The sequence below is a fragment of the Brachyhypopomus gauderio genome, chromosome 3 (assembly GCF_052324685.1).
Source record: "Brachyhypopomus gauderio isolate BG-103 chromosome 3, BGAUD_0.2, whole genome shotgun sequence".
In the NCBI taxonomy this organism is placed as follows: domain Eukaryota; kingdom Metazoa; phylum Chordata; class Actinopteri; order Gymnotiformes; family Hypopomidae; genus Brachyhypopomus; species Brachyhypopomus gauderio.
Window position 1 is genome coordinate 96,367 of NC_135213.1, and position 12,484 is coordinate 108,850.

The following is a 12,484-nucleotide window of genomic DNA, read 5'->3' on the forward strand; positions in this document are numbered from 1 at the left end:
TCCCACCCCCGTCCATCACTAAATGCATCTTTGAACTCAACATGTGGCTGCGTGTTAATTTTCTTTTATTAAATGCCCATAAGACTGAGTCTCACCATTGGTACCAATTTTGTGGCCCTTTCCCTTGCCAATACATTTCTGTCGGGGCAAAATTTATATTTGGTCATTCTGTAATCATACTCATCAGTATTCATATATGTATTGACCACTATTAGTAATACGTGGAAAGGAAATCACTTTATTAAGGTATATTAAACATGTCAGGCCTAGGACACATTGATCACTGTATGCTCAGCAGGCCAGTACTCACTCACTCGCTCTCTCTCTCTACTCTTTCTCATAGTACTCCTTGTGAGTTGAAGACAGACAGTCCTGAAGGTCTCGGGCTTCAGATGTCAGAATGGTAATACATATGATGTGTCTGACGCCTGGCGAACTGGAGGAACAAAGAGACCTTGGCCGAGGACCCTGGCAGGGGAGGGGTGATACCTCATGAAGTCAGCCTTCCTCCAACTCCACAATATCTCCCACCTTCGTTCATTTCTGTCTCCTAAATCTGCTGAAACCTTGGTTCACGCCCTCATCACTTCTAAACTAGATTACTGCAACTCTCTCCACTATGGTCTCGCCTCCAATTCTCTTTGGTCCCTTCAGGCTGTTCAGAATGCTGCTGCTCGTGTTCTGACCCAATCAAGGAAATTCGACCATACAACGCCTGTCTTTGAGCGTCTTCATTGGCTTCCGATAAATCTTCGCATCCAGTACAACATTATAGTACTTATAAAGCACTCTCTGGCTTGGCTCCCATATATCTGTCTAATCTTTTGCACCGCTATGTCCCTACTCGCCAGCTTCGGTCATCTGACTCTGGTCTCCTAGATGTTCCCAGATTCAAGTTGAGCACTATGGGTGGTCCATCTTTTAGTGTGGCAGCCCCGACCCTCTGGAACTCTCTCCCCTCTCCCTCCCTTCTCTTAAAATCTCTCAACATATTCCAAGGCTCAATTAAAAACCCATCTATTTACTCAATATTTTCCTCAACTTAGGTCTGTTCTATGGGATTTCTGTTTTTCTTTCAATTTATGTCTGTTTTGTTCTTGTTTTTGTTATATTTCTCTGTAAAGCGTCCTTGGGTACTTTAAAAGGCGCTATATAAGTGGAGATTATTATTGTTTTTATTATTATTATTATGGCACGAAGGTTGGCTGTGTGTGCGAGTGCATGGGTCCTACACTCTCGGTCTGCTTCTTGCATGCGCGAGTCCTCCTCCTGTAGGTACATCTGCAGGTTCTTCAGCACCTGGATCTTCAGTGTGATGGAGCTCTTGAGGTCAGACAGCAGGCCAGTATATAGAGTCTTCACCTCTGGAACAAACATCTGACTGGGGTGCATTATAAACATGAACCCTGAAAAAGAGCATGAGAAAAAGTGAGAGAGAGAAGAGAAGGGAGAGGATAAGAGGGACAGAGCGAGAGACAGGAAGAAAGACAGCAGGAAAGAGACTAGACAGAGATGGGGAGAGAGGAAGGGAGGTAGAGGGGGGGAGAGTGAGCGGATGCATGGAAGAGTAAAAGTATGAGAGAGAGAGAGAGAGAGAGAGAGAGGGGGAGAGGGAGAGAGAGAGAGAGGGAGAGAGAGAGAGGGGGAGAGAGAGAGAGAGAGAGAGGGAGAGAGAGAGAGAGAGAGACAGAGAGGGAGAGAGAGAGAGAGAGAGAGAGAGGGTGAGCGGATGCATGGTAGAGTAAAAGGATGGGAGAGAGAGAGAGAGAGAGAGAGAGAGAGGGGGAGAGGGAGAGAGAGAGAGAGAGAGAGAGAGAGAGGGGGAGAGGGAGAGAGAGAGAGAGAGAGAGAGAGAGGGGGAGAGGGAGAGAGAGAGAGAGGGAGAGAGAGAGAGAGAGAGAGACAGAGAGGGAGAGAGAGAGAGAGAGAGAGAGAGAGGGTGAGCGGATGCATGGTAGAGTAAAAGGATGGGAGAGAGAGAGAGAGAGAGAGAGAGAGACAGACAGACAGACAGAGAGGGAGAGGGTGAGCGGATGCATGGTAGAGTAAAAGGATGGGAGAGAGAGAGAGAGAGAGAGAGAGACAGACAGACAGACAGAGAGGGAGAGGGTGAGCGGATGCATGGTAGAGTAAAAGGATGGGAGAGAGAGAGAGAGAGAGAGAGAGACAGACAGACAGACAGAGAGGGAGAGGGTGAGCGGATGCATGGTAGAGTAAAAGGATGGGAGAGAGAGAGAGAGAGAGAGAGAGACAGACAGACAGACAGAGAGGGAGAGGGTGAGCGGATGCATGGTAGAGTAAAAGGATGGGAGAGAGAGAGAGAGAGAGAGAGAGAGACAGACAGACAGACAGAGAGGGAGAGGGTGAGCGGATGCATGGTAGAGTAAAAGGATGGGAGAGAGAGAGAGAGAGAGAGAGAGAGACAGACAGACAGACAGAGAGGGAGAGGGTGAGCGGATGCATGGTAGAGTAAAAGGATGGGAGAAATGTAGAGTGAAAGAAAGAGAGAAAGTGTGATATAAATGTAGAGAAAGAGAGAGAGACAGACAGACCAGAAAAAGTCTAGAGTTTAATAGAGTTTAAGCTTGCCATAGAGCAGAGGTCGGCAACCTTTGAGACATGGCGTGCCAACTATAACATGTCTAGTCAATGAGTGTGCCACTATGGCGGCGAGTTTATATTGTTGACCGGGGGGGGGGTTGTGTGGTGAGTGTAAATTGTTAGCGGAGGGGGGGTGTAAATGGACACAAATTAAGTATTATATTGCGATCGATCGCCAAGTATAAACGGCTCCGCCGCTCACGCAGAGTTGGAGTCGCGCGCTACGATCACTCGCGAAAGTATAATCCATTAATATAATAATTTATATTAATTTATCATTTTTTTGCTGATGCTGGTCCAGCGTGTCGCGTGCCAGTGATTATGCCTCGGCGTGCCAACGGTGGCACGCGTGCCATAGGTTGCCGACCCCTGCCATAGAGTTTAAGCTTGCACTTTCTGAACGATGAGAAGAGCTAGTTATCCTCATGATAACAAGGACTGTGTGTACTGGCAATGAAGGATGTGTGCACATGTGCTGAGGGTGACAACGAGGGGTGTGTGTGACTTATGAGAAAAAGAGGGAAAGATACAGAGACAGAGAGAGAGAGAGAGAGAGAGAGAGAGAGAGAGAGAGAGTGAGTGTGAGTGTGTGTGTGTGTGTGTTGTACCCAGTGCAATAACAGCTTTGCATTGGACTTCCTCATCTTCATGATTGGTAAAATACAGCAGCAGTTCCAGAACCTTCTCTTTAATTGATATCTAGAAACACATGCATACAGTATATTTACCATCACAAAATTAAGCTTACCACAATTAGACTGCACAAATAAAGAGCACGTTTACTTTGAACTGTGTGTGCATGTATGTGAACAGCGCGCGCGTGTACCTTGCTGGGGCCTTTGAAGTGCTCCAGGTCGAAGTCGAAGTGTCTGCACAGCGCCCCCACAGTGAAGAGTGAGCGCAGCAGGGCAGCTTTAGTGGCAGGGTTGGGGTAGGGGGTCGCCCCGGGCAGGCTGGGGCTGCTCTCCTGCTGCTGCACCTTCAGCTTGGTCAGGGCCCCATAGTACCGGTTAAAGCACGCCCACACAAACTTGTAGTTATGGGTCACCTTATTCACCACGGCACCCAGACAACTCACACAGTACTGCACAACCTGGGGGTACAGAGGAAACCAGAGATGCACTCAGGACATGTCCACATGCTGCTGCTCGTGTGGAGTTACGTATGCGCGTCCATGCCTGTGTGGAGTTATTTATCTGTGCATGTGCGCATGCATGTGTGTGCATCAGGCCCACCGTCATGCCATATTTGATGGTGAGCTTCATCAGGTCCTCCTCGATCGTGGTGAGGAAGCTCTCACTAGGGTGCTCCATCAGAGGAACTACCAGTTCCAGGATCTTAGCCACGTTACAGATTACCATGAAGTCACTCTGAGACTACACACACACACACACACACACACACACACACACACACACACACACACACACACACACAAACACACACTTTACACTGGTCTGGCCTGTATATTGGAACATTTGAGGGAAAAAAAAAAAAAACAACCTGTCCTTTGTGTATCCACTAAAGCCCACCAGATGGCGCAGCAGTAAATACACAAAATCAATTGTGATGGTGAAGAAATACTGGAGACAGAGCGCAGTTGGTGGTGAGGTAGGAGGAGGACATGGTCATGATTGTGTGTGTGGGGGTGTGAGTGAAACTCTGCTGCACTTGGTGGTGAGGTAGGGTTGCACAATCATGGCTCTGTGTGTGTAACAGATGTGTGTGTGCGTGAGAAAAATAGAAAAACTGGGGTTGCATAGTCATGGCTCTGTGTGCAACATGGGTGTGTGCATGTGTATGTATGTGTGTATGGGGGGGTAGAAACTCACACTGCACTTGGTGGTGAGGTAGGGTTGCATAGTCATGGTATGTTTGATCATCAGTTGAGGTCTAATCTTGCTGAACAGGTACAAGGTGGTAATGCAGGCTACTAAACGTGTTGAATTTACACTCTTGTGCTCTGCAGACACACACAGAAACACCATACAACAAGACTGTTATAATAACTTATTACCTTTACAGTTAAAACATTATTATTAACATTATTATTCCAATGACTGGCAGAGTTAATGGTATGGTATGTGTGCAGGATGTATGTTGTGAACTTTCTGACATCTCAGACATTCGGTGTTCTGGTATTTCTGATGGTGCACAGCACTGTGGTTACCAGAATCAGTACAGGCCAGTTCAACAGGTTCACCAGGGTTTTAAAATATTGCAATGTGTGTTGTAGAATTAGCGATATCACCCCAATACAGTTGATTACATATTTGTATAGTTACTTAAACTTTAGTTCCTGTTTCATGTTAAGAAAAAGTTAAAAAGACGTTTTAACCAAACCACTGTGCAGTGCGTGAACCTGAATATCTAGTAGCATCTACAGTAGCCTGCACTCATTTCAGCTAGACATACATGACATTTTTAGTCAATGAAAGTGATGTTGTGAGACTCTTGTCTGTCCTACATGAGGCAGACAGCTACAGTTGTGCATGCCACGTCAGAACTTGCGAGGAAGACAGGTAAATGTGATGGTTTGTCAACAACTCATATGATCATATTTAGATGATTCTCTGATAGCCGTAGAGTGTGTGCGCAAGCGTGCATGTACCTGCAAGGGCCACCTCATATTTGAGGATGTACTCTACTAAAGTATCCACTAGCTGCACACAAGCCTTCCTGGTGGGTTTGTATGAAGAGTCCTCCTCTGATTTCAACAGCTAGAGAGGGAGAGCGTTTACTGCAGTAAATTGTACTAGGTGGTACAGTGAGTCAGGGTGATTTAAGTGATAAAAGTAGTAAACAATACTTGGTAGTACAGTGAGAGTCAGTGTGGATTACTCCCTACTCACATTCTGCAGGAGCTGTTCAAACCAGTCATAACCAGAGTCTTGACAGGCTGCCACCTGGAGGAAGACCAGATAGTGTGTTGGGGAATTGTGTTTGGTGAGGGTTGAGTGTTATTCTGAGTGTTGAGCTGAACTGACCACATCACTGATGTTAGTGATCTTCCTGTTCATCATCTCCTTGTCATGACAGGGAGTTGGAGTAAACCACAGCTTCTGGAACGTCTCGTTCACAAGTTTCTACACAGTGCAGAACTAAAGTCAATCTCAACTTCACACAGTCATTAGACTACCCACCAATCCCACATCATCTAGCTACATTAGACTACCCACCAATCCCACATCATCTAGCTACATTAGACTACCCACCAATCCCACATCATCTAGCTACATTAGACTACCCACCAATCCCACATCATCTAGCTACATTAGACTACCCACCAATCCCACATCATCTAGCTACATTAGACTACCCACCAATCCCACATCATCTAGCTACATTAGACTACCCACCAATCCTACATCATCTAGCTACATTAGACTACCCACCAATCCTACATCATCTAGCTACATTAGACTACCCACCAATCCCACATCATCTAGCTACATTAGACTACCCACCAATCCCACATCATCTAGCTACATTAGACTACCCACCAATCCCACATCATCTAGCTACATTAGACTACCCACCAATCCCACATCATCTAGCTACATTAGACTACCCACCAATCCTACATCATCTAGCTACATTAGACTACCCACCAATCCCACATCATCTAGCTACATTAGACTACCCACCAATCCCACATCATCTAGCTACATTAGACTACCCACCAATCCCACATCATCTAGCTACGTTAGACTATCCACCAATCCCACATCATCTAGCTACATTAGACTACCCACCAATCCCACATCATCTAGCTACATTAGACTACCCACCAATCCCACATCATCTAGCTACATTAGACTACCCACCAATCCCACATCATCTAGCTACATTAGACTACCCACCAATCCTACATCATCTAGCTACATTAGACTACCCACCAATCCCACATCATCTAGCTACATTAGACTACCCACCAATCCCACATCATCTAGCTACATTAGACTACCCACCAATCCTACATCATCTAGCTACATTAGACTACCCACCAATCCTACATCATCTAGCTACATTAGACCACCCACCAATCCCACATCATCTAGCTACATTAGACTACCCACCAATCCCACATCATCTAGCTACATTAGACTACCCACCAATCCCACATCATCTAGCTACATTAGACTACCCACCAATCCCACATCATCTAGCTACATTAGACTACCCACCAATCCCACATCATCTAGCTACATTAGACTACCCACCAATCCCACATCATCTAGCTACATTAGACTACCCACCAATCCCACATCATCTAGCTACATTAGACTACCCACCAATCCTACATCATCTAGCTACATTAGACTACCCACCAATCCCACATCATCTAGCTACATTAGACTACCCACCAATCCCACATCATCTAGCTACATTAGACTACCCACCAATCCTACATCATCTAGCTACATTAGACTACCCACCAATCCCACATCATCTAGCTACATTAGACTACCCACCAATCCAATATCATCTAGCTACATTAGACTACCCACCAATCCCACATCATCTAGCTACATTAGACTACCCACCAATCCAATATCATCTAGCTACATTAGACTACCCACCAATCCTACATCATCTAGCTACATTAGACTACCCACCAATCCTACATCATCTAGCTACATTAGACTACCCACCAATCCCACATCATCTAGCTACATTAGACTACCCACCAATCCCACATCATCTAGCTACATTAGACTACCCACCAATCCCACATCATCTAGCTACATTAGACTACCCACCAATCCTACATCATCTAGCTACATTAGACTACCCACCAATCCCACATCATCTAGCTACATTAGACCACCCACCAATCCCACATCATCTAGCTACATTAGACTACCCACCAATCCCACATCATCTAGCTACATTAGACTACCCACCAATCCCACATCATCTAGCTACATTAGACTACCCACCAATCCTACATCATCTAGCTACATTAGACTACCCACCAATCCCACATCATCTAGCTACATTAGACTACCCACCAATCCCACATCATCTAGCTACATTAGACTACCCACCAATCCCACATCATCTAGCTACATTAGACTACCCACCAATCTTACATCATCTAGCTACATTAGACTACCCACCAATCCCACATCATCTAGCTACATTAGACTACCCACCAATCCCACATCATCTAGCTACATTAGACTACCCACCAATCCCACATCATCTAGCTACATTAGACTACCCACCAATCCTACATCATCTAGCTACATTAGACTACCCACCAATCCCACATCATCTAGCTACATTAGACTACCCACCAATCCCACATCATCTAGCTACATTAGACTACCCACCAATCCCACATCATCTAGCTACATTAGACTACCCACCAATCCTACATCATCTAGCTACATTAGACTACCCACCAATCCCACATCATCTAGCTACATTAGACTACCCACCAATCCCACATCATCTAGCTACATTAGACTACCCACCAATCCCACATCATCTAGCTACATTAGACTACCCACCAATCTTACATCATCTAGCTACATTAGACTACCCACCAATCCCACATCATCTAGCTACATTAGACTACCCACCAATCCCACATCATCTAGCTACATTAGACTACCCACCAATCCCACATCATCTAGCTACATTAGACTACCCACCAATCCCACATCATCTAGCTACATTAGACTACCCACCAATCCTACATCATCTAGCTACATTAGACTACCCACCAATCCCACATCATCTAGCTACATTAGACTACCCACCAATCCCACATCATCTAGCTACATTAGACTACCCACCAATCCCACATCATCTAGCTACATTAGACTACCCACCAATCCCACATCATCTAGCTACATTAGACTACCCACCAATCCCACATCATCTAGCTACATTAGACTACCCACCAATCCCACATCATCTAGCTACATTAGACTACCCACCAATCCCACATCATCTAGCTACATTAGACTACCCACCAATCCTACATCATCTAGCTACATTAGACTACCCACCAATCCTACATCATCTAGCTACATTAGACTACCCACCAATCCCACATCATCTAGCTACATTAGACTACCCACCAATCCCACATCATCTAGCTACATTAGACTACCCACCAATCCCACATCATCTAGCTACATTAGACTACCCACCAATCCCACATCATCTAGCTACATTAGACTACCCACCAATCCTACATCATCTAGCTACATTAGACTACCCACCAATCTTACATCATCTAGCTACATTAGACTACCCACCAATCCCACATCATCTAGCTACATTAGACTACCCACCAATCTTACATCATCTAGCTACATTAGACTACCCACCAATCCCACATCATCTAGCTACATTAGACTACCCACCAATCCCACATCATCTAGCTACATTAGACTACCCACCAATCCCACATCATCTAGCTACATTAGACTACCCACCAATCCCACATCATCTAGCTACATTAGACTACCCACCAATCCAATATCATCTAGCTACATTAGACTACCCACCAATCCCACATCATCTAGCTACATTAGACTACCCACCAATCCCACATCATCTAGCTACATTAGACTACCCACCAATCCCACATCATCTAGCTACATTAGACTACCCACCAATCCCACATCATCTAGCTACATTAGACTACCCACCAATCCTACATCATCTAGCTACATTAGACTACCCACCAATCCTACATCATCTAGCTACATTAGACTACCCACCAATCCTACATCATCTAGCTACATTAGACTACCCACCAATCCCACATCATCTAGCTACATTAGACTACCCACCAATCCTACATCATCTAGCTACATTAGACTACCCACCAATCCTACATCATCTAGCTACATTAGACTACCCACCAATCCTACATCATCTAGCTACATTAGACTACCCACCAATCCTACATCATCTAGCTACATTAGACTACCCACCAATCCCACATCATCTAGCTACATTAGACTACCCACCAATCCCACATCATCTAGCTACATTAGACTACCCACCAATCCCACATCATCTAGCTACATTAGACTACCCACCAATCCCACATCATCTAGCTACATTAGACTACCCACCAATCCCACATCATCTAGCTACATTAGACTACCCACCAATCCCACATCATCTAGCTACATTAGACTACCCACCAATCCCACATCATCTAGCTACATTAGACTACCCACCAATCCTACATCATCTAGCTACGTTAGACTACCCACCAATCCCACATCATCTAGCTACATTAGACTACCCACCAATCCCACATCATCTAGCTACATTAGACTACCCACCAATCCTACATCATCTAGCTACATTAGACTACCCACCAATCCTACATCATCTAGCTACATTAGACTACCCACCAATCCTACATCATCTAGCTACATTAGACTACCCACCAATCCCACATCATCTAGCTACATTAGACTACCCACCAATCCTACATCATCTAGCTACGTTAGACTACCCACCAATCCCACATCATCTAGCTACATTAGACTACCCACCAATCCCACATCATCTAGCTACATTAGACTACCCACCAATCCTACATCATCTAGCTACGTTAGACTACCCACCAATCCCACATCATCTAGCTACATTAGACTACCCACCAATCCTACATCATCTAGCTACATTAGACTACCCACCAATCCTACATCATCTAGCTACATTAGACCACCCACCAATCCCACATCATCTAGCTACATTAGACTACCCACCAATCCTACATCATCTAGCTACATTAGACTACCCACCAATCCCACATCATCTAGCTACATTAGACTACCCACCAATCCTACATCATCTAGCTACATTAGACTACCCACCAATCCCACATCATCTAGCTACATTAGACTACCCACCAATCCCACATCATCTAGCTACATTAGACTACCCACCAATCCGATATCATCTAGCTACATTAGACTACCCACCAATCCCACATCATCTAGCTACATTAGACTACCCACCAATCCCACATCATCTAGCTACATTAGACTACCCACCAATCCTACATCATCTAGCTACATTAGACTACCCACCAATCCTACATCATCTAGCTACATTAGACTATCCACCAATCCCACATCATCCAACAGCACACTACCACAATAGCATCCTAACCAGTGTCCTATATTATAATCTATATTACCCATACAATCCCATTACACCACAGTGGAATCCAACACTACCTATATGATCCAATACTACCACAGCAGAATCCCATGCTACCATAATAAGTGCCATACTACCACAGCAGCTGTTGAGATTTAAGTGAGGTGCAGGTTTACCTTGATGCCCTCTTCGTCGTTGACTCTGCGGATCATCTTCACACACATCTCCGTAACCCTGTTGAAACCTGGCTGTTCCAGACAGATATCCCTCAAGATCTTTATAACACGCTTGCGTACACTGATACCGGTGTCCTACAGGAACACACACACACACACACACACACACACACACACACACACACACACACACACACACACACACAACATTAATAACCCATGCACCATAAAGGCAGGGGAATGTGTGTGTGTGTGTGTGTGTGTGTATACACACTCACCAGGATCCTCTCGATGAGCATTTCGTAGTACTGCTCGATGAGCTGAGGGCGACTGAGCACAAATCTGCCCAGCAGCTCCACCGCTGCCTCCCTCACACTGGTGGAGTTGTCCATCAGCCTGCCATGGACCCCACGCTGCATATCAGACTACCACACACACACACACACACACACACACAGTGCAGTTAACCCTCAACCTCACATTCATACAGCATTTAGCAGACATTGTTATTCAGAATGACACACAGTAGAGATTAGTTCTCTCCATGGGAGAAAAAAAATCCTTATCTGTGCTGGCTTCAAATCTAAAGATATCATTACCTAGAACCCTTTGCATTTGAAGAGGCCTATTGCACGCACACACACACACACACACACACACACACACACACACACACACACACACACACACACACAATACAGTTAGATGAGTGTTAAATTACCCTGGCCAAGATGCTGGGGTCTGCTGCCACCACCTCAGACAGACACTTCATGGCTTTGGTCCTCACTGCTATCGAACTTTCTCCCAGAACCCTCAAGATCTACAACACACAGAGAGAGTGTTGGGCGTAATGAACTTTTTTATACCGTCAAACAGTCATACCATCTTCAGAATATACGGCAGCACACAGTATTACTGGCTTTGGATGATTGTTGGAGACGTTTCTCCTCATCACCTGTGTCCCGTTTCTATTCCTGGTTTATTTTTTTGGTGTACCCTGTGGGGCACATTGCTGGTCATTGTTTCAATCCTCTTGTTCCTAGACCGGTCCACTTCCTTCCGCTATTCTTGGTCTGCGTGTTTGAGGCATGTTACTGAGTTCTTGATTTTCCGGTACTAGTTTAGTAATCTCTCTAGCTCCAGTCTAGTTTGTTCTGTGTCCTGTTAATTTTCTTTCTAGTTCATGTTGGCTTGTTCATGTAGGCCTGATGTGTGCCCTCTACTTTAAGCTGGACTGTTGTATTATGTTTCCTTGCTTCCATTCCCATCGTTCCTGTAAATCCCGCCCATGTCTGTGGGCTGGAAATTGTACCCTAGCCTGGTCTGCCGAACACATCTGTTAATCTGTTAATTAAACCTCACCTCTCTACACACTTAATGCCCCTATTAAACCATTTCTCTCTACGCACTTTTGTCCACCTCCTTTTCAACCCAAATCCTCGGCGTTACATGAACAAACGTGACTTTTTTGAGCATTTAAATGATGCGTCTTGTGAAGTTCTGAAATGGAGTCAATTTAAATACCAACCCATCAGCGCCATGCTAGTCTTAAAAGAGAA

The 12,484-nt window shown here is 45.1% G+C and overlaps 1 protein-coding gene across 3 annotated transcripts in view; it reads right to left on the reverse strand.

The window, feature by feature from the left end:
* nipbla (NIPBL cohesin loading factor a) overlaps positions 1-12,484 on the reverse strand; it is a 41,404-nt gene that overhangs the window by 7,272 nt on the left and 21,648 nt on the right. For all 3 annotated transcript variants that reach the window (XM_076998670.1, XM_076998671.1, XM_076998672.1), the window contains exons 27-37: positions 11,647-11,745; positions 11,204-11,350; positions 10,926-11,060; positions 5,589-5,687; positions 5,454-5,507; positions 5,213-5,321; positions 4,434-4,564; positions 3,837-3,977; positions 3,428-3,694; positions 3,210-3,300; positions 1,233-1,406 (exon numbers count right to left, since the gene is read on the reverse strand). In XM_076998670.1, the coding sequence (XP_076854785.1) occupies positions 1,233-1,406; positions 3,210-3,300; positions 3,428-3,694; positions 3,837-3,977; positions 4,434-4,564; positions 5,213-5,321; positions 5,454-5,507; positions 5,589-5,687; positions 10,926-11,060; positions 11,204-11,350; positions 11,647-11,745 (1,447 nt within the window). The remainder of the gene's footprint in view (positions 1-1,232; positions 1,407-3,209; positions 3,301-3,427; positions 3,695-3,836; positions 3,978-4,433; positions 4,565-5,212; positions 5,322-5,453; positions 5,508-5,588; positions 5,688-10,925; positions 11,061-11,203; positions 11,351-11,646; positions 11,746-12,484) is intronic.